This window comes from Dendrobates tinctorius, unplaced genomic scaffold (genome assembly GCF_039654945.1).
Source record: "Dendrobates tinctorius isolate UK_male_01 unplaced genomic scaffold, ASM3965494v1 ptg000022l, whole genome shotgun sequence".
Classification (NCBI taxonomy): Eukaryota; Metazoa; Chordata; class Amphibia; order Anura; family Dendrobatidae; genus Dendrobates; species Dendrobates tinctorius.
This window is the reverse complement of record NW_027361690.1, coordinates 117,275,992-117,299,993: the sequence shown is the minus strand read 5'-3', so window position 1 is coordinate 117,299,993 and position 24,002 is coordinate 117,275,992. Positions and strand designations below refer to the sequence as shown.

At 41.1% G+C, this 24,002-nt stretch overlaps 1 protein-coding gene across 1 annotated transcript in view; it reads left to right on the top strand.

Moving 5' to 3' along the window:
• TGFA (transforming growth factor alpha) overlaps nucleotides 1–16,575 on the top strand; it is a 71,031-nt gene extending 54,456 nt beyond the window's left edge. Inside the window, exons 3-6 of the mRNA XM_073569092.1 lie at nucleotides 705–822; nucleotides 2,831–2,980; nucleotides 5,090–5,214; nucleotides 10,323–16,575. Of these exons, the coding sequence (XP_073425193.1) occupies nucleotides 705–822; nucleotides 2,831–2,980; nucleotides 5,090–5,214; nucleotides 10,323–10,330 (401 nt within the window). The 3' untranslated portion in view covers nucleotides 10,331–16,575. The remainder of the gene's footprint in view (nucleotides 1–704; nucleotides 823–2,830; nucleotides 2,981–5,089; nucleotides 5,215–10,322) is intronic.
• The last annotated feature ends 7,427 nt before the right edge of the window (nucleotides 16,576–24,002 follow it).

Sequence of the window (24,002 nt, the reverse complement as noted above, 5' to 3'; positions counted from 1 at the left end):
TATGGGGCTTTTACTATTACACAATGTTTTTCTATGTATTTCTTATGTGAAAGATGAACTGAGACTCTGACTTGCGTCATTGGATTAAACTGAAATATATGTTCAGTTCTAATTGTGATAATTGTTATATTCATGAGCATTGAGATTTTGGAAAAGGTTTTCTCTTGTGAACCGGATGTGAATATTACGGATGAGGGAGGGAGATAGATGACAGCTGATCATTATATTATGTATATGGTGAGCATTACATATCAAATAATGTGATATAATTGTGTCGCTCCTGTGTTCTCTATTGGAAAGCCGCCGAATGACATGTTGGCGGGCGGCTTAGCTCGGGAACAAAAATGTGAGCGGCAGTCCAAAAACAGAGATTCGCGATCAACATGTTCCTCGACCATCAGTCCGCTGGCGTCTCCATACACCTTAGACTGTCGGACTAACCCGTCGTTATCTTAGTCTAATCTGTATCGGGGCCTTAAGAGAGACTATGATGATACGAAGCTGTAGGGATTGTCTGCCTGATGTGATGAGATCACTACCCTAAAATATAAGGCATAAAGTATATCCAAAAGTCTTTTAAATACCTGCCGTAATCCTGAATACGAAACATTTAGCAACAACACAAAGTGCTAAAGACCTAACATTACTGTATGTGTACAACGTGTCTGCACCACTCCATTATCATGTGCTCTTATCTTTTGCAGATCCTCCAGTTGCGGCGGCTGTGAGGTCTCACTTTCTGGATTGTCCGGATGCCCACATTAATTTCTGCTTCCATGGAACGTGTAGGTTTCTAGTGCAAGAAGAAGAACCAGCCTGTGTGTAAGTTACCGTCCTTGCTGCCTTGTATGAGGGATATGTTGGATTTATTGAGGAATATTTGCATTGGAAACCTCAGTGTCAAGGCAGTTGGCCATATACTTCAGTTGATGTTTTTATAGAAGTTTCTCAGTGAGTTTTTTTTTTTTAGTAAAACTTTGTAAAATTAAATATTGTCTCTGCAACACATGGAAAATGTTGCTGTATTGAAGGAGATACGTGCAACCAAGGCAAATCCGAGTGCAAATTTCAGAAATTTGTCAGTGGATTAAACTAGTCTACTTCACCTTGTTTCAGGGTTAGCAGTAACAAGGGTATGTTCACCTTTCTACACGTTTTTGCAGTTTATATAGAGCTTACAGTAGCTACAAAAAGTTGAACAACTTTACAGATGCATTGCATTACTGATCTTGTTCTGATCCTGATTCCAGAGTTACATCCAGAGCTGTGCTCAATATTCACTTTGATTAAAAGGGGGGTCCATGACTTTATAATTGATGACCTATCTGTTGGCTAGGTCACCAATATATCTGCTCCGACAGCTACAAGCAACATACAGCGCAGAACACCGCAGTGCTGTGCAAGACTTAGCGACCACTGCCAAGTATTGAAGTTTATTCCATACTTTAATTGTAAAGTTCCAGAAAACCATTTGAAGGACTCAGAAAACCATTTTGAAGTATCCCTTTACAGTAGTCCACGCCCTACTCTACCTCCTGAATGTTCCTCTGCCCTACTACATTATTCTGTAGGATCTGAGCTCAATTGTTAGGGAAGTGTTAGTTGACAAGATTGCTAACTTTTTCCTATTATAACCAGTAGAATTATAATAGAAACTTTGGTTCATAATATAGACCATAATTTAAAGGGGTTTTCTGGGACTCTTATTTTTTTACTATGGGCCTAAAAACTAAAAGGCAGGTAGTTACTAATAGAGGAAACTACCTGCCTGTTCCACCCTGCGACGGCTCCGAATGGTGATCGCCAATTCAACTGCTCCATGTCAACAGAGCAGCTTTTCATCTTCCGGGATGCCCTGCCGATGGGGCGTGAATGCTGATGTCATGATGATTGACTGCCAGCTCCCCGCAGTTAGGCAGCAGAGAGCTGACTGTCAATCAGCATGATAGTGGCAGTCACAACCTGTCAACAGAGCAGAGCGGAAGAGGAGCTGTCGCTGTGTTGATGTGATGTCAGCGGAAGCCACTGGATCACCGGCGGTATGTGATCCCTCTGTCCCGGCAGAGATCAGCGCTGGGCGCAACAGGCAGATAGTTAGCAACCTACCTGGCTTTCAGATCTAAGGCTCATAGGCCTGGATAACCCCTTTAGGATCAGTGCAAAATAAGTCATGCCATACACTGAAAGTTACCCGGGACGGGGGGTTTAATCTGCCTTCACATATACAGTATGTGTACATTAATACAACTTTTTATAAAGCTTCTACAAAAGTTTACAAACATAGCCATGTCCTATGGTGATCCATTAGACAAGTGCTTCATAGTCCCAGTATAGTCTCCTGTTGCTACCAAACTTCATGAAATGTGGACAGTGTACAAGGTCATAGGAGTTTTTCGCTGTAGCTAGGTAATATGGACTTCAAACCTGCTGCCTCATCTACGCTCCTGTAGATAGAAGTATAAAACAGATAACCTTTGATTTCCTTGCCATTCATAGAATAACTGGGAAAGACCGGATCTGATAACGTTATGCGTAGTTTTACGTCATATATTTGATTGCCAGTTTTACACGGTTGGCTTGTGCTCTTAAAATTTTCAGAGAGCAAAATAAATAGTTCAATGGAGAAAAAGATGTTACTTATACACTGTCAATGGGGATATCTAATAATGTTCTTGAATACATGAATATTATATAAAAATTCTGTATCTAAGCAGCAAGATGTGTAACATATCTGGAATAAAGTCTGAACTTCAGAGCGAAGAAGCTTCCCTTACAGAGAGACAAGATAGTTAGATCACAGTTGACGTTGCTTCCCTGTCTTGTCTTCCAGATGTCTTCCAGGCTTTGCCGGCAAACGCTGTGAGCACGCCGACCTCCTGGCAGTTGTGGCTGCAAGTCAGAAGAAAAACACCATCACAGCACTAGTGGCAGTAGCAGTGATATGCACAGGTCTTCTTATTACCGGCTGTATATTAATGCAGTAAGTAGGACAATTCCTTTAAGCAAATTTTCTAGTTGAGAGACCTTAGAGATATTGTTGAAGGGGATGTCTACCTTTGGGGCAATATTTTTTTTTCTTAAAAGGAATCTGTCAGCGGGTTTTTGTCATGTAATCTAGCAGCAGCATGATATGGGGTAGAGAATCATAGTGACATAAAATGGTAGAGTTGGAAGGGACCACCTGGGTCATCTGGTCCAACCCCCTGCTCAATGCAGGATTTACTAAATCATCCCAGACAGATGTCTGTCCAGCCTCTGTTTGAAGACTTCCATTGAAGGAGAACTCACCACCTCTTGTGGCAGCCTGTTCCACTCATTGATCACCCTAACTGTCAAAAAGGTTTTTCTAATATCTAATCTGTGTCTCCTCCCATTCAGTTTCATCCCTTTGCTTCCAGTCTTTCCTTGTGCAAATGAGAATAAAGATGATCCTTCTACAATGTGACAGCCCTTAAGATATTTGTAGACAGCTATTAAGTCTCTTCTCAGTCTTCTTTTTTGCAAGCTAAACATTCCCAAATCCTGCAACCGTTCCTTGTAGGACATGGTTTGCAGACCGGTCACCATTCTGGTCGCTCTTCTCTGAACTTGCTCCAGTTTATTGATGTCTTTATTAAAATGTGGTGCCAAAAACTGGACACAATATTCCAGATGAGGTCTGACCAAAGATGAGTAGAGGGAAATAATGACTTCATGTGATCTAGACTGTATCCTTCTGTTAATACATCCTAGAATTGTATTTGCCTTTTTTGCTGTTGCATCACACCGTTGACTCATGTTTAGGCTGTGATCTATTAGTATACCCAAGTCTTTTTCACATTTGCTGTTGCTTAGCCCTACTACTCCCATTCTGTATATGCTTTTTTCATTTCATATAGAGAGCCTGATTCCCGCAATGTATCACTTACTGAATTGCTTGGTGCAGTTTTGATAGGAATCCCTGATTTCTCTTCTGTAGATGTACCGGTGGTTAGAATGCTGAGCTGAGTATAACCCCACCCACACTACTGATTGGCTGCCTTCTGTGTACATTATACATTGTCAGCAAGCAGCCAATCAGTGGTGGTGTTGCTGATACACAGATTAGCTGGACTGGCCTGCATGTGATAACTAGTCCTTTAGTGTTTATCTCCTGCTGATAAAACACTAATTGTATTGAAGCTACAGCAATCTGCTAAGCAGTGGAATCCCTGGAATCATCGCCTTTCTTCAACAACAGTCTACCTTTCGACAGTGCTATATTGTTTTTCGTTCCTCTGCATGGTCTTAAGCAATCTTTTTTTATCTGAATAAAGTCAAATAGTTAGACCGAAACATGATTTTTGTTTGGATTGCTCTAAAATAAATTAAATTATTTGGTTTGTGGTTAGAGCACTACTTGTGCACCTCCAGCATCATAAGTGTTATATTCTTAAGAAAGGCTAATTTGGAAATTATAAGAAATTGTAGGATATAACCTACAAAAAAAAATGTAGTTTGGTATCTAGCCTCACTCTAAGGGTAGGTTCTCATGATCAAAAAATTTCATCCAGAAAAGTGAGATGATTCTTTTTCAGTTGTCACCTGTGTGTAGTCCGTATACAATTCGTTTTCTTACAAGACCATTTACAGCTTCCTATGCTACAGCACTGCAATGTATCCGTAAAAATCGGATGCTTTACGCACCAATGTGTGAGTCTCATCCAATTTATAACTAGTGCCTGCTGCCTTTTTCTCCCCCACGCAGATTTGGTCAGGGAAAAAAATCGCCAATCTGCACTGCTCCATTAAATAACATTGGTCAGAGTGATGTCCGTTCTTTTCACGGACAGCAATCAGACCGAAAATACGATCATGTGAACGAACCCTTACTGGCAAAAAATGCATGTGAGTTATTTATACCAAGGTTTGATACCCACATCCCCCCCAAAAAAAACTCAGAAGCAACTGAGGAAGGGTCAGCTGTAAACAAGTAGAACTTAAAACTTATAGCATTAGTGATTTTTATATTGACTGTGAAATACCACAAAAATACCATTAACTTTTGAAGACAACGAAGAAAAAAAAATAATCATCCTCCCGCACACTTAAATGCCCTCTTGTGTTACAGTTGTTGCAGCTGGAAAAAGCACCGCGAGTGGTGTCGATCGGTGATGTGTCGGCAAGAGAAACCAGATGGACTCTACAAAGGGGGAGCTTCCTGCTGCAAGTCAGAGACAGGTGACCGTGCATCAGGTATGACGGGAAATGAGGCAGAGGGCGATGAATATCTTATACTGCTTAGCTAAACTAATGTCAGAAGTCTTACTGTACAAATTACAAATCTGATGTCATTGCATTTAAAGCTTGACACCCAATCTGAAGATGAGTGAGCATTCATTACAAGGAGGCTTAAGTAAATGGACATCACACCGGCTTAGGAGATGAATGTGAAGGGAGTATGTGTGATCTCTGGCCTGTATTCAAAACTCTTACATAATACTCAACCACAAATATCTCTATGTAGACCTAGGTGCCGCAGCAAGTCAGTGATCTGCTCAACATTGAGTAGTTAAAGTGTTAAGGGCCCGTTACACATAGCGATATCACTAGCAATATCGCTGTAACGTCACTGGTTTTATGACGCTGCAGCGATATTGCTAGCGATATCGCTACATGTGATACTTACCTCCAATCGGCTCTCCCGCTGTCTGTCGCTGATCGTGCGAGAACGTCCTGGACCATATCTCGTCGGGCGCTTCCTGCTGGGCTTCCTGTGGCGCTGACGAGCGACGCGTGGACGCGGGCGGAGGACGTCAGGATCGCCGCGTCTGACAGGTAAGTAGCGACCCCCGACCGCTGCTATGTCGCTGGTGAGATCTACCTGTGTGGCAGCTCACAAGTGACCACATAGCGATGCACCAGCGATCCATATCGTTGTCGAGATCGCTGGTGCATCGCTAAGTGTAACGGTACCCTTAGTTAGCTCTCATGCCCCCTGCCTCATGGCTCCCTATCCATGGACAGACATATCAATAGTGCAACCACAGGGGCCCAGAAGGTAAGAGGGTCCACTTCTACCTCCAAAGTAGCAAGAAGCTTCTGTCATAGACACATTATTGGACTGAACCTGGTCCATATACTGTTTTTACATAGGGGCCCTCTTTTGTCTGTGTCCACGGGTGTCCCTAGCTATTGGCATCTCTATATTTGGTTGTGTCAAGGATGCCATACCATTAGAAAAAAGGAAGACTAGGGTCAAAATCAGTTACCTGGCACAACGTTAATAGTTCATTTACACTTGGCTATTTCAGGCCACCGAGTACATATCGACTTTATAAGAGACCAGCAGCAGTGTTTTCCATAGGCCAAGTAGCAATGATGGGGACAGAACGATTGCTAACTAGCTGATATTGCTAATATTGGGCTGTTCCTATAAATATATAGTGCATGTTATCAGCATCATATTCTGTGCGGCTAAAAAAAATGATTTTTATGCATGCATAAAAATCCAATCACCCAACGAATAACCTTTTTGCCTATTAATTGGGGTGATTGGTGGCCTATTTAAAAAGGTAAATATTTGGAAAGACCATACGAGCTTCTAATACTGCGATCGCTCGTTCAATGACTTTTGACCTTAAGACAAGAGTCAAATCAATAGGTCGTATCTTTAATAGGCTTTTTTTGCTCCTTTAATACTCAGGGTGCTTCAACAACATCTATTGTATTTGACCTACTAAGAGTTAGGGACCTCTGACCAATAGACAAGACCTTTAAGTCAGACCATGAAAATGTAATCCCTTTTTGGAAAACCATCAAATATTTCATTAAATAAACTCAGTCTATCGAAAAATAGCCAATTTTCACTACCTCCGCTAATAAAATGGTCCATAAATTAGAGTTGAGGAAAAATATTTGCCGGACCCTGGTCCAACAGACAGATGATTGGTTGTCCCCCATTGTGGTTTCCAGACCTTAGCCCTGCAAACTTCCTTCTACCTACCAGCATACACAGCTCCTGTTTTGGTAAACAATGTTGGCATGTGTGCATTACCCCCAACAATAAAATCAAGCCAGGCCCACTAATCAGAAGAGACACCAGGAATGACAGGTCAAGCAAGGTTCACAGAACTCTGGTCTGATGCCCACAGACCACCAATGTGGTCCTTGGCCCAGAGTTATGAGAGTCTTTTTGCTCAACTCTAGTACTAATGGATACAAATTTGAACATTCCTGCCAAGGGATTAAAATAAATTAAAATGGCTGTTCAGGATTGCAAAAAATAGCAATTGTCTCCCAACTGTCATCTGCCTATGGGTTGTGCCTGATATTGCAGCTCAGCATTATTGTAGCAACAATTTCACACACCACCAATTGACAGGTTAGGCACTATTCTAGTCCTGGACCACCCCTTTAAGTATGTGTGATGCCTATATCCGGCCCTAGGGAGGGACTGGCAATCAAGAAGATTGAGGTGAACATCTTGTTAGACAGATTTTGTGGTTTCAGACAACCATTCGGAAATTGGAAGCAGATACTTACATGGCTGATACGGATTATAATAACCACCTAATTATGAAGCTATTATTCTTATTAACATCCACATCAGTATTTGCAGCTTTGTGAATTGCCTTTGATGTGCTTCTGACTCAGGAGCCTTTCATGGTGGCCAGCTTGAGAACCATGTAATAATCTTCCATTTATCCATTCCTTTAACATTGGAAAACAACAGGTGTGACTTGGCTGATGTCAAGGCAGGAAAACATGCTCAAGCCCTACTTTGAGTTTAAAGCAGAACCTCATGTGGGTGAGGAGTCTTTCCATCTCTCCACATGTTTCCATAGGAGACAAAGTGACTCTGTGCACGTCCCCGGCTTACTCAGCCGCACAATGGCCACGTTGTCCTCACGTCGACAGTTTAACGCAGCAACACTGTGGATACTGAAACCTTTCAGCGCCGCCGCTCACTGATTTTAAATTGCATTTGGCAGAAGGCCACAGATTTATGGTCTGAACTGCCCTTTTCAACCCCTAAACCCAAAACCTCTCGTTTCCAAGTTTCATCTTATAGAACATCCTGTTTCCACTTTCTATAAAATGAGCAAATACAAAACGGTCACTCATTAAATTCATTTATTTTATGCAATGATGCCCATTTCACAGCAGATATTTAGCTATTGTAGCTGTATAAGATAAACTAAAGAACAAGGTCACAAGACGATTTTCTTCACACCCGGGAAAAATAGACCAAATATTCTGATCACACTTTGGTCAGAGTGGCATTGGTTTTTCCTGGTTCTCCACCATTTCCATTCAGGCACTCTTGTGAAAATTGGACCGCACTTGGATATCATCCAATTTCAGTGAGATTTTTTCATAGACCCATAGATTAGCATTGGAGATTTTTATCCAACACTCGGATCAAAATCGGTCATGTCTCCAGTCTACAATTTTTTCTGTGGACCACTAAGTCTGAGGAAAAAATTGGACATATGCGTAGCCCTATAGAATATTATAGGTATGAGTGCTAGCCTGGAAACCATGGACTGCAATTGTCCAAGATAATTGGTCATGTTCAACAAGGCCTAAGGAAGAGTTCCTAGTTATGGAGTAGAAAGTAGACAAGTAACACAAGGGATAAGAGGTAATATCAGACTGCTGGGGTAACTTCTGCTGATCACTTACTTCATAGCTGTCAGCTATGCATCATCACCATCAACATCATAACATTTTTTGTTGATTCCAAAGATGGGCAAAGCTTATAAATCTGTGTGGGATTAAAAAAAATTCTTATTTTTTCTTGGTAATGACCATGAAAAATATTCAGTAAATAAAAAGTCCTATATCTCTGGTCAACTTAAAAGACAAAAAACTGCATACTCCGATGAGCAGTGGGAACAGAGTAAGAGCAAAAACTGACCACTTTTGGCCGGGTGACAGGTCCTCTTTAAGGCTTGTTCACATAAGCTGATACAAACTATATGGCAGCAAACAATTCTTATTAATAATGATCTGTATCCATACCATTTGCTTTCTGCCAGAATGATATTTGCTGTTTACACGGGATGATGTGTTGCGACAACGATAAGTTTTAGACTGCATAAACAATCCGATCAGCCAAGAAAAAAGCATTCCGGCCATTCGTCAGCTGATAGAGGCATGTTTACATTGGTAATTATAGGGAAGAAGCGTACATACAAACTTTTTTTAGCTAATTATTAATCCATATTAAAGGACCTTAAGGTTGCATGTATTGTCTTTCTGTAAGTACGATGACGGTCCGAATAATTAAGGGCAGTATGGTGGTTTATTGCCTAGGAACAAGGGCTTCATGTAGCACAAGGGTCTTCAGACCGACTAAGACACAAACTACTTTGAGCTTGTATGTTGCTCTGATGCCTGTATGGAGTCCGTTCTGTTAGTTCAGAAATGTTCTCATGGATTAATTTGAATTCAAGTACAATTAGCCTACAGTAGTCTATATAGGACAGGGGCATTGGATTGTGAAGCCCACTTGAGACAGTATCTGTCATGTGTGGATACGTTCATTAACTAATTATTGTGTTGGGATTCTATGATATCTGCATATATTTTATGGGTTTTTTTCACAATTAGAATCATAGAATGGTAGAGTTGGAAGGGAGCTCCTGGGTCATCTGGTCCAACCCCCTGCTCAAAGCAGGATTCTCTAAATCATCCCAGACAGATGTCTGTCCAGCCTCTGTTTGGAATTACATAAAAATGATTCTCCATATCATTAGCTGTCGTATGAAGAAAAAATTCTGAATGTCGTCAACTGAATAAAATCTTCAAAGCTTTATTTCAAGACATGAGATTAAAGATTAAAATTCATGATGCTAGATGGGATAACGCTCATTACCTGTCATATTATGCTTAGCAATAATGGGGTATTTTCTAAGATCATATGGCAAGTCTGAAGTGATCCAGTCCGTGACACTAGCCAACACCAACCAATCTGAAAATATGCTAAGGTGAAGAACATGACCATAGTCAGAGTCCATTTGCGGAAATGTTCCCTTAACCGATCTCTAAATATAGCGATCACATAGTCACCTTGTAGAGTTTCTCAGCTTTAGTTGACTTCCTAGTGACAAGGAGTCTTGAGTTTGACATTTACCATGGACACTACTGTCGTGTTTTCTTGGATAGGTGTGTATGAAGGTCATAATAAATGTCCCAAATAGTGATCATCTTCTGGTCATATATGGATAACCTTCATTCAGTGCCTTCTCCAGGCAAATGCAAGTGTTTTCCATCCTGATAAGTTTTCTTTCTATTTGCCTAAAATTCTTTTTCGCATGAAGACTTCTCATTTTTGTATTTTCTCTATTGCTTTGCAGTGGTCTGAGAAGGATCTGCAGAAAACAAGGGCATTCCCCATCTATGGAGAAACCTTCTGACCCATCTTGCTCAACTACAGCTGGGACACATATTCTTAACAGGACACATGCTGGGGTCCATGATCCAAAGACATGGGAACTGTACCCAACGTGCCTTGAATAATGTGAAGCAGTGGTGAATGGAGAAGGCCAACAATTCACACTGGAAATATATTTAGATTCCAAGTACTCTATGGGGATCACGGAGTATGATCAGCATAAGAAAGACTGACGCTACAAGTGCGGAACTTATTTTGTTACAAAGGCATCTACTATGAGCCGGACTAATATTTTAATTCTTATACTGCCAGATGGGTCTTCAGTGTGTAAGTCAATGAGTTGTTGGGCCCGTTTGTTGGTAAGACATTGATAGATATTTTTTTTTAATCATTTTGACACTCTGAAAAGTGTTCCTTCTAATGGACCATTCGCTTATATACCATGCTGCTGGCATTTCAGTATATTCATAGATGTATATCTAGGGACGGCTTGGTGATATCCACGGGAAAAACAAAAATTCATTTTGCATCAATATGTTGACATCTTCCATCTTGAAGAGAAGAATGTTATTTTTGTATATTTAAAAAAGAAATTACCTATAGAGTGCATTAGACGTAATCTCCGTTAGTCTATTATCTTTAGTCCAGTAAAACTCATGTGAAGACCCGTATAAACACCCAAACTTTGCTAATTGTCTATGGCCTATTTTAGCCAACTTAAGGACATGTGTTTGCCCAAAAAACGATTTACTGTCAAATTTAGGTGGTTTTTCAGCATACCGTATTTATTAATGAGTCACGAGTAGTACAACCCATTCATCGTTCATCGACGCTACACACTGAATGGTTTCGGTATTGATCCAATGGACCCTTCCTTCTTCACTTCTTGTATGTTTCCTTACCTGATTTTTTTTTTTGTACCCTGGAAGAGCATGTAAGGCAGGAAGAATTACCTCGGTGTCCTAATTATTGGCTTCCACTGTAGACAGTGATGAGAAAGTGAGTCACTATGAGATGAGGGTTTCGATCTCGCAATCCTGTGTCTGGAGACATAAAAAACAGCTGGTCTACATTCGTTCAGCTCTTACCTGAGGAATCAAGGAGATGAGATGCCTACAAGTCATATTCATTGCTGTAAAGCAGGTTTTAGCATGTGTTGAGCAGTCAGATGGTACATATATACAAGCTTTCTTCCAGCTTAGAGGAAGTAGGTTGTCAAAAAATTACACATTTTGGGAAGCAATTATTTAGGCTTTTTTGCGTTCTAGAGTACCCACAATGCCAGAGCTCCCTTGCTGTCTACTTTTTATACCTCCCTATACAATAAATGTTTATCAAGAGTGTTATTAGATCATCACCAAAGGGGATGTAATTACGGAATGATACGTTTTTTGTGCTGCGGGAGACTAGACAGGCAGGGTAACACAGAAAATACCAGTTGATGAGGTGAACAACATGAACACTATTCACGTTAGTTCTTAACACTTTTTGGGTGAAACTTGTTTAAAAAAAAATCTATGGCCCCGATGAATCAAGACCATTCTTCATCAAGCCGCATGCCTCAGACGCATCACCACAAATCTTACTCAATTCAAGAACTGGAGTAGAATTTCTGGGGTATGGTATGTTACAGCCCATCGTGAATTAGACACGCCGGGGCATTTTGGCAAAAGTCAAAATAATTTCGCGACTTATCAACGTGTTTTTTACGCCAGATTTCTTGTGTAAACACTTGGATGAATTGCGGCCCATGTATTTTGTTACTTTTTTTTTATACCCATCTATATTCTACAAAGGATTATACAAAAACTGTACAAAACCATATCCGAAGGATATGCAATAAATTTTACAAAAACGTTCATATTTCACATATTTTATAGGGAACCTATCACTCAATTCATGCATCCCAAACCACAGGCACCATGAATCGGATCCTGGCTGTGGGATTGCAGTCATGTATTGTTTTCTCCAGTGTTTCAGAGAAAACAGTTTGAAGAGCCAGAAACCGTAGGAATAAACATGACTAATCCAGCGAGGCCCCCAGATGGCTTCTCCCTGCACCACTTTTGTCGATTGAGAGGTCTCTCCCATGCGTGTATGTAAGAAAGACCTGTCGACCCCCTGGAGTGGGATGGGGAGAAGCTCATTAAATTATATTTTCTTTGAAACGCCACATTTTGGACAGACACATACAGCCAGACCCTGATTCATGTCGCCTATGGTTTGAGCAGCATGAATCAAGTGACAGATTCCCTTTAAGGAAAATTATAGATTTTTTTTAACGGTGCTTAATGCACCTTATTGGTTACTGGAAGGTTGTGAAATCAGTCACAGACATGAAATGGGAATATTAATTTACAGCAATCTCTGATGTCGCATATTTTGTTAATTTCAGGACAGAGCCACAATTTAAAATCGCAGCGTTCCCATTTTTTTGAGCTTTGCGGTACTTACCGTATTTTTCTCTTTATAAGACGCTCCGGATTATAAGACGCATCCCAAATTTTGAGGAGAAAAATAGGAAAAAACTTTTTTTTAATAAAATGGTGGTGCTTCTTATAATCCAGGCATCTTATTGCTTACCAGGGGTGGTGGGAAGTGGGGTCCGGTCCCAGGATTGCTGCTGGAAGAGGCAGGAGTGGAACGTTGCTGCTAGGATGAGGGGGTGTTTTGATGTGCGGTGCGCCGCTGCGGGTGTCCGATGCTGCCGCTGTGCTATGTTCCCGCGCTTTGTACCTGGTGGTGTTGGGTGCCGCCACCCACTCTGTCCCCTTGTGCTGCCGCCCGCTCTGTCCCCCGCAGCTGCCGGGTGCTGCTGCCGCAGCGCTCTGTCCCCCCGTGCTTGCCTCCACCGCCGCGCTCTGTCCCGTGCTGCGTGGGGGCCCTGCCGTTCCATCCATGCTTGCTTGCCTGTGCGGTGGATTGCTTCCTGGAAAATGGCCGCCGCTCAAGCGCAGATGGAGATCTCGGCACTGAAATCTCGGGAGATTAGATTTCAGCACTCCCAACTAGATATTTGCTTTCATTATTTATGACGGCATCTAATCATTACTCTCATTTTTCCCTACATTACTTTACATCCCTAACCCATCACCAAAATCTGCCCCTTTGTAGACAAAACACACTTTCGAGCTCCATCATGTCCAATACAAGCCCTGTCTTCGAGGTGCTCTAAAATACACCCTTTCTTACTGGACTTCGTTGTATCAGATTGGGTGAAGTGTTTTAGGCTTTTTGTGGGTAATTTTATGCATTTTCTCTCAATTCTTCATCCTCTGAGGCCCCAATCAGACGTACGTTTTTCGCATGTACGAGAAAAGCAAACCGATTACTTTGATCGGATTTTGGTCAGAATGTGGTCCGAGAGTCATCCGGGAGGAAAGGTTGTACGTAATGTCATTTTTTCAAGGACCCTTAGATTTCCATGAGCGATTTTGATCTGACCCTGATTGGACATATCACGCGATTTTCTGTAGATCACAAAAAATCATGGACATGTGAATGGCCCAATAGACTATCACAGGTACGAGTGCTGTCAGTGAAAACCACAGATAGCACTCGCACGTGAAACACGGACGTCTGAACAAGGTCCAATCTTGTGAACCCAGTGGAGTACTGATCATCACCAGCAATGTCCAATGCTTCTCCATGCATCAATCCAACCATCTCCATTGTACGGCCAGCATAAGTCAAGAACAAGGCCAGGATTGGTGATCTCATGGTTTCACGGTGCTGAAATGCCAGAGAAAAAACATTGGGTTACAAGGTGTAAACTTGCCTTAGTTAAGGTGATAAAATAGAAGTGGAAGCCTGAACCCAATGCAATTAGGTTGTGAACTTTTCATTCAGTACAAATAACTCTGCTACCATATAGTTTTAATTGCACTAATCTTTTTTATATCGGGTAGAAAAAAAATTTACGTTAGTTGTTTCTTTCCAGCCAAATCTTTGTTTATTGCAGCGTAAAGTACTGTATAATAGGTAGATAGTAAAAGGGGTCTAGTGGTAACACCACAGCAAAGCAAAACCGATACATCGCAAGCAGGCAAAGCATCGAGACCGTCTGAAGAAAAATCACCCACTACTTAAAGGGAATCTGTCAGCGGGTTTTTGCTATCTAATGTGACGGCAGCCTGATGTAGGGACAGAGACCCTGATTCCAGCGATGTATCACTTAGTATCCTGGGTGCAGCAGTGGTGATGCAATCCCTGTTTTCTCTCCCGCAGATCTAGCAGAGCTCTGAATGCTGAGCCCTGTATAACCCCGCTCACACCACTGATTGGCAGCTTTCTGTGTACACTGTGTATTGACAGAAAGTTACAAATAGTGGGGTCATTGTGGGAGCAGAAGGAATGAAACACCCAGACCTCTAGTGATAATCACCTGCTGATAAGAAATGATTTTATTGAAACCGCAAAACACAGCCCAGTAAGTGACACATCACTGGAATCAGGGTCTCTGCCCCTACATGATGTTGCTCTCAGATCATATAACAAAAACCTGCTGACAGATTCCCTTTAATACATCCATTAAAAATGGATAGCAATATTGTTCTTACCTTTCTTTATTACTATATTTTAGGTCACAGTTCATTAGAGGGGGGTCAGTTTAAGAACACTTGTGAAAAATTTGGAGGTACCATATATTTTTTTTAAATCTTTTTTGGTTTCTTACACTATACAACTTCTACATCCGCTTAGCATCCCCTGCGTTTTCCCTTCATTAGATTTACTATTTGCTCCTCATGTAAAATTATAACATCCAGTGAACTGAGGGTTAAAGCAGATCTGTCGCCACATTTGACATTAACAACTGCCTACATTACTTAATAGACCTCATAGACCTGATAAGGCTGGTGTACTCACTTTCAAAAATCCATGTTAGGATGGCTGTATTATCCTGACACGAGCATTTTATGAATCCGGTTATGGAATAAAATAACTCAAGGGTCCAAGTGGATTCAATTTTTTGCTCACCCAGCCTCACTGACAGTCTGTACTGAGCATTGTGAGCTCTCAGCAGCAGAGGGGAGGAGGGACGCTGAGAAGCCATCAGCAGCGATAGGTGGGCAAAGATATAAACTTTCAAAAAAGATTGTACGGCCTTTGCCAAGATGAATTTTCAAAGTAAGTACACCAGCTTCATCAGGCATAAGAGATCTATTTAATAATGTATGTGGTTTATTTAGTGACAATTTATGGCAGAGAGATCCTCTTTATGTATTCACCTTAATTTGCTAATTGATTATGGCTGTGTTGTTTATAGTGTTTGATACTTACCCAGTCCTGGGAAGGAGGCTTCTTGCGTCATACTTTTACTTAAAGACAATGGGAGAAAAAATTACATAGTATTGACTTAACGTATAGCTTGAATTACCTGGATCTGCTTGAAATCTATGCTCCGTATCAATCTTTACTGCTACAATTGTATGAGTATCTAAGAAATTGGGCAAATGGCTATGATTGGATTTTCCAATGAATCGTTGCATTCACATTTATTCGCGGGATTGTTTTTTCCATGCGTGTAATATCTTCACCTTTGGAAAAAATTAACAAATATATTTAGGTTATACTGTAAGTAGTGGAAAAAAACAATGTCAAAATACATCCGGGGTGGGCTAGAGGGGGCTGGTGGGACATGTGCCCTGGCTGCTGGTAGCCAAAGGGAGCCCGGCAGGCCATTCTGCCATGACGCTGATATTTAGAGAAAGAGGTTGTGACAGCAAACTAGAAGGAACTCTGATATATCTCATGAAATGTCCTAACACACCAACTAAATCAACTCTAAAGGCATCAAATGTGAAACCTTAGGCCATACCTCCCTCCGTAATGTCTACGTAACAAGTCTTTGTATTACCAAATTGATAAAAACGTTTTATTTTTTTCTAGATTTTTTTATTTTTGCGCAAGTACTTTAGAATTTGATGACGAGCCTTGATCCTGGTTATTAATGTACTGCTATGACCTGCAACTTGTGTTATGAAAAAGCTTTAATAGCGACCGATGTTAAATGTTTTCCGCGGCTCTTTTCTACTCTAAATGACCAGTCACTTTGTAGAAATGGTAACTTTAATGTATATCTTGCACTGAAAGAGAAGGTAATATTTAAAACTTAATTTATTTGTATTCTAAATTAATTGCAATTTTGTGTGATTGGCTGGATATTAGTTATTTAAAAGAAAACCCTTGGATATTAAACATCATTTTTGTACTCATCTGTGGTTGATGTTTCTTTTTAATTGAAAATGGGTATTGTTAGGGCCAATTGTAGACAAAGTGGGGCCCCAAATACTCACATATGGCACCATCACACAGAAACATTTTGGTTGTGTTTACACACACTGAGTTAAGGCCACCAAACGAGCGTGATTGAAAATATTAAAGTCGTTCGACTCTTGCTTCCCAGCCCCTTTACACCTGCTGAGGAAGAATAGTGGGCACAGAACGATAACTAGTAGATCAATCTGTCCCCATACAGTATCATGTTATCAGCAGCATATCTGCAGTTTTCTCTGGACGAAGTGCTGCTGAGAACAATGATTTATGTTTCGGCATAAACAATCCAATCACTCGATGAATAGGCAGCATTATGCTCATTTAGTATGAAGCACCCCATAGTCTACCACATTAGCACCCCATAGCCCCCCATATAGTATAATGCACAACCCATAGTCCTCCATATAGTATAATCTGCCCCATTGTCCTCTACATAAGATAATGTTCCCCATAGTCCTATATATAGTATAATACACTCTCCATTGATATCCATACAGTATAATACACTTCCCATAGTCCTCAATATAGTATAATGCATCCCACAGCCCTCCATGTAGTATAATCCACACAATAGTCTTCCATATAGTATAATGCACTCCATAGTCCTCCGTACAGTAGAATGCACTTCCCATAGCCCTCCATATAGTATAATGTACCCCATAGTTCTTCATATAGCATAATGCAGCCCCCATAGAGTATAATGCACTTCCAAAAGTTCTTGATAGAGGATAATGCAGCCCAATAGAGTATAATACAGTCTCCACAGAGTATAGTGCAGTCCCCATAGAGTATAATGCAGTCCAATAGAGTATATTGTAGCCCTCATAGAGTATAATTCAGCCCCTATAGAGTATAATGCAGCCACCATAGAGTTTAATGCAGCCCGATTGAGTATAATGCAGCCCGACTGAGTATAATGCAGCCCCATAAAGTACATAGAGTATAATGCAGCCCCCGTAGAGTATAACGCAGCCCCATAGAGTAAAACGTAGACCTCATAGACTATAATGCAGCCTCATAGAGAACAAGAAGGGGAATTATGGGAGAAGTAGTGTCATCTGATGCTCTCTCCTCCATCATTGACTTCTACTGTACTTATGATGCTGATAGAGTTGAATGTGTGATGTGGGGGCAGATCTGGCGTTGACACCGTATCTGCCTTCCTGACTTACAGGACCCATAGCGTTAATGTGATGTGCCACTGTTCGCGTCACACCCGTGGCTGGGGACCCCTGGGGGAGTAGGGGCCCTAGGCAAATGCCTAGTATACCTGCCCCTAACATCAGCCTGTTATTGTCTCCATCTGGAATTAAAATCAATGCTCCATGCTGAGTGTGCAAAAGTTTTCTATTCTCAGATCTGCTCAAAAGTTGCATGGTATTTAGAATACTGCTGCCTTCTTATGAGAAAAAATGGGCATTAGGAACCTAACCAGTGCAGAACTTCATGGCATTGTCGCTATTAAAACCCTTTTACATCGGTCAAATCAGAGGGGCAGACCTTCTAAGAATTAGGATAGGGTCACACCATTGTATTTTCAATCATCTGAGAGAATTGGGCTGATTATGCTAATCACACTCTGATCAAACTCTGACCAGAATATCATCATACTGTGTGATACAATTTTCTCGGATGAGGAGAATATGGTAAAAAAAAATTCTGTTTTATCCATTCAGACAGTCTGTGAAAATTGGATATCATCCGAGCGCGGTTCGATATTTTCCATTGACCCAGAGACTTGCATGTCCGAGTATGATTCTAATATTGGATGCAAATCATTCATGCTGCGATTGTTTTCTTGGACAGACGTCCAAATAAAAAATGTCGGACCTATGCACAGCCCCATAGAATAACATTAGTTCGAGTGTGATCCGATATTTTGTCGGATCGTATTCAGTCTCAGACTAGAGCCCAGTGCAAAGATACCAAGTGTTCAACTAACAGCCAAGAAAACAAGCTGGTTTGTGGTTTGACTGCAGCATTTCTGACCATCATTGGTCAGCGGCCTATTGGCCCATGAAAACAAGCATGTGGTGCCAACAATAAACACAACTGTATGAGAGTGCACAATCACACAAACAATCATTTGGTCACATACATTTGAGGCTGGTTTCACATATCTAACAATCATTGCAAAAATACAGATTGCGATGTCCAGACCAGCCCTGGTTCTCTGATCGAAACTCAACTACTACATGTATGTCTATGAATCTGCTGAGTTCAAGTCACTAGACCGGCAGCCTTTCCAGACAGTGCGGACTGTACTCAGCTTGTGAATGTCGGATGTGTGAAACCCACCAATATGAAGCTAAACAAGCACTAATCAAAATGCTGTATCATTGATCACAGCTCATTTTGCACAAAAGAAAATCCATTCTGTCTGTGTTGAAGGTCCCTTACATTATAGTTTGTCCTCTAAGTCGTGCAAAGGGTTTCTAGTAGCACAAACTTGAGATGTAAGTAAGGCCGGGTTTACATTGCGTTTTAGCTTATGGTTAGTGGCTTTGTCAGGGCTTACGTCTGAAGCCCTGGAAAATGGGATTTAGGTATATGGGCTGAAGGGGCCATTGACTATAATGATGCAAAGTCACTGTGTGCTCTTGTTGGACATCATCTTGGGCAATATCAGTATACTTTTGTGGTATCCTGATGAAGGAGTCATAGTACTCCGAAACACGTTAAATAAAGCCAATTTTTCATCAGAATATCCATTTGGACTTCTATCTTTCAAGCAGCATGGAGTTAATCCACCTTTTTATCCCATATTTTTACTCTGGCTGGTCACGAGGAGACCGGTAGATCTGCAGCAGCTAATATTTCTATGAGCCTGTGTTTGGGCTCTATCTGGCGAGTAAAATCTGATTAGAGGTATCTCTTAATACCCAGATAAGACCCTATTGTGCTTTTACTTTCCTTCCAGCTTTTTATCAGTTTTTAGAAGACACATTCTTCAAGCAGTGTTACAGGAAAAAGTCTGCATCTTTCAAGAAAACCAAGATTTTTATGCAGGACAATGCTCCATCACATGCATCGAAGTCTCCACTGCTTGGCTGCCAGTAAAGGCCTTAAAGATGACAGGATAACGACAAGGCCACATCCTCATCTGATCCTAACCATACTGAGAACTTGTGGGCCCTCCAGAAATGGGAGATTTGTGGTGAAGGAAAACAGTCCATCTCTCTGAACATTGGGAGGTTGTGGTTGGTGCTGCCCATAAAGTAGATTAAGAACCAGGCATACTCCATGGTTGGAAGGCTTATGACTGTTACTGAAAGGAAGGACAGCTATATTGGTCACTGATATTTGTTATGGAAATGTAAGTAATGTTATTTTGTACATTTTGAGTTGTTTGGTTATTATTCTCACTATAACAGATGAAAATAAGCAGTTGAGATTGGAAAATTTACATTTTTCATTTAGTTGCATAATAATTCTGAACACAGATATTCTCCTAAGAAAGACAAACCTCACTTTGACTTTGTTAAATATTCAAGTTTCTGTTTTATTAACTTTTTGGATTCACTGACAGCACTGTAGTTGTTCAATAAAATTATCGTATATACTTGAATATAAGCCAAATTTTTCAGCACATTTTTTTGTGCTGAAAACGCCCCCCCCCCCCCTTGGCTTATACTCAAGTGACTGTCCCGGAAGATGGAGGGGCAGTGGGTCACAGGAGGCAGGAGATGGCTGCTGTGGCTAAAGCCTGTCTCCGCTGCTAAAGAGAAATGAATATTCACTGCACTGACACTGAATATTAATTTCTCTGTAATAGTGGGCACAGTAGCCACAGCCACCGGCTTCCAGCAGCGGCCGGGCGATCACGTGAGCCCGCTACTTAAGAAAAATGAATAATTACTTCACTCCAACCGGAGTGGAGAAAAGTGACTATTCTTTCCTCTGAAGTAGTGGACGCACATGAAAGCCCGGCAGCTGCAGAAAGCCGGCGGTTGTGGCTGACACTGTGCGCTTTACTAAACAGCAATGACTACTTTACTGCCCTCCACGCACATAGCCCCAGCGTGGAGACCAGTGAGTATTCCGGCAGCTGTCCTCTGTCTGTAAGCAGTGCATTACATCACTGCCCTGCACTGTTTACTAGCAAAAATCAGCTGCTGGCACCTGAACAAGATGCTGCGACAGAGCGCAGGGACGGTAAGTAGGATTTTTTTATGTTTTTTGATGGGGGGCATGCATACCAGGATAGGGATGAAGAGCCATGCATACAAGGATAGGGATGTGGAGCAATGCCTACAAGGACAGGGATGAGGAGCCATGCATGCCAAGAAAGGGATGAGGGTGCCATGCATGCAAGGATAGGGATGAGGGTGCCATGCATACAAGGATAGGGATGAGGGTGCCATGCATACAAGGATAGGGATGAGGGTGCCATGCATACAAGGATAGGGATGAAGAGCCATGCATACAAGGACAGGGATGAGGAGCCATGCATACCAAGAAAGGGATGAGGGTGCCATGCATACAAGGATAAGGATGAGAAGCCATGCATACAAGGATAGGCATGAGGGGCCATGCATAAAAGGATAAGGATGAGAAGCCATGCTTACCAGGATAGGGATGAAGAGTCATGCAGACCAGGATGGCGATGAGGAGCCTTGCCTACCGGATAGGGATGAGGGGACAATGCATGCCCGTATTATTCCTTAGTCAATAAGTTTTCCCAGTTTTTTTGTGGTAAAATTAGGTGACTCAGCTTATACTCAAGTATGCACGGTAATAATCAAAAATACAAACTGCCTAATAATTGTGCATACAGGGTATGTACATTTTATAGGAGGTTCTCAAAGCAGAGGTTAATTAAAGAAACTAGTGCATGTGCAGACATTATACCCCACTACGGTCAGCCTTCTTTACAGAAACTTGTGGAACCACCAAAAAATGGAGTAACCATAAACCACCAGACACCAATTAAAACATATATTTATTGAAACAATAAAAGATACCAAGTATATAAAATATTATGATCTAATAAGGAGGAAACATTAAGAATAGGAAAAGCAACATATTCCAGTATAAAGTATGGGGAAAGCACACAGATGAAAGCTATAGATGCAATAGAAACCAGATGCCAATATGCATAGAATGAAAAATGGATAACAAGGAACCCCAACATATACCAATAAGATCGGAATCAAGTGCAAAAGGTCTATAATAATCATGTAGTGCATCCAGAATCCCTTGTATCCACGTTGCCTGAATCAGTATAAAAAATGCTTACCTAGATTAGCTAAGGAGCTGGCTGCCCCAATGCGCTTTTTGAGTAGATGCTTTCTCCCCTTTCTCACAATTAATGACCAATACCAAATTCTTAAGTTTAAGGCAGAATTTAAGATGTACAGTAAAAGAATTGTAAAGGGTTCTCTCATCAGTGACAACACTTTTACTATAAAAACAGAGACAAACAGTTGATTTCACAAGGAGGAAGCATCGACCAGTCTATGTAGACGGTCCACCAGAGTGAGAATTGTTGCTTGTTAGCCCTCCTTCAGACTTTCCTGCATTATCTATGGATGCAATGTTTCTCCTTATCCACATCTAATCCTGCCAAACCACAATTTATTTTGGTTAAGCATCTTTTAGAATGTGGTTGAGTTTTCCATCTATTCTTACATCATCAGGTTTATTAATGGTTTTCTGTAATTGGAGTTCTTGTTTTTGACAACGTCAAGGTGTTGTCCATCCTGCCAAGTTGAAGACCTGCGCTATAAATTTTGTGGCCATAAGGAAAAGTTATGTCATTGGGATATTTAATAACGTAAATGTCATGTGCAGATTTATTGGAAGTGCAGGAACCACTAACAGAGTTTTTCTATATTTGTAATTCCCAACAAGAGTTTTTTATATTATTGACCCTGGATTAGGACATCGCCCTGGAGCTCAGCACATTGAAGGACACTCACATTAACCAAAACTTTCTGTTGGCTGGAAAACTGTTATTCAACATTTTGAGTAAAAATGTAAGTTTATTAACCCTATAATAATGTCACGAGGCTGTCATGTCCCCCTGGGAGACCTGGAGTTATAAGGTCACAACAGGTAATAAATTACAAGTCCTCTTTAGAGATGTTGCGATTGGTGTCCTATTTTAAATGGATTTCGTTTCCATCAGTGCTGAAAGGGTTAAGGACTCTTTCCATGCTGGCTGGGAACATACAGTGTTGCTCTTAGCTGCAGTTGCTGATATCTTTTCCTCTCCCTACTACTATACTATATTAGCTCCGGACGTTTCTTACTTGCCGGTGAAAGAATCCTATTCCTATTTCCTATTCCTGGAAGTGTTGAGCTGTAAAGTGTTGGAGTTGGGAGTAGTTGTTGGAATGTTTTGTGTGCTGTAGTTTCGAGAGTATTTATCTCCTTGTCCTTTTTCCTATTTAACTTGTTTATTTCTCCCTTTCCCTATAGTCCTCCCTAATTTTGGTGAGTGTTTTGCATAATAGTCAATTTCAGTTACTCCTGTCTGTCTTTGTATCTTGTTTCCCTTACATTTCTGTCCCATACTTCATGGGTTGGGGGAGGGGCCAGATTAGGGTTTAACAAGAGCATAGTAAGGTTGGAGGCCCAGGCCTCTCTACCATCAAGGGTACCCCTGGGACAGGGATTACTAGGATCCCAATTCCAAGGACAGTTTTAGGCCCCTCTCCCTAACTTCAGACCGTCACATCATAACAAGTAAGTAAATAAGTACTTTAAAAAGTAATAGTACATGCTAATAACATATGGTATTTAGCAGAAACATCAATGTTTGTACAAAGTACAAGAAACTGCAGCAAAACCCTGGAAATGAGCCAGAGCATAAGTTGGTATAATGGCAATGTAAGAGCACATTCACACTGTGGCCATTTCACAGACAAAATCCAAGAAAAAAAAACAAAATAAGCATATACCCAATAGTAAGTAAATAGTAATAGTACATGTAAATAACTTAGAGTATTTAGTGAACACTATTGAATAGCATTTGAATTAAATCATTTTATTCAAGAGCATGTCGGCTTTAGACAATCCTTTTGTATTAGAGGGAGCTCTGATGATAAACACATTGCTAAGTGTCCCACTTGTGAGACGCTGATCAATCTTAGCAGCAAGAGTTCAAATCTATTGCAGCGCCCCTATAAGAAAAAAGGAAGCATTACACTGTTCCAATTCAAATCAGTGGACTGTCCATGTATTTCTTGGGCATGCTGAGTCATCCAGACATGAAATGCTCTGTAAATGCTGCATTTTGTGTCTATAGGCCCTGTTACATTTAGCGATGCACCAGCGATCCCGACCACGATATGACCCGGTCAGGATCGCTGGTGCATCGCTAAATGGTCGCTAGTGAGCTGCCAAACAAGCAGATCTCACT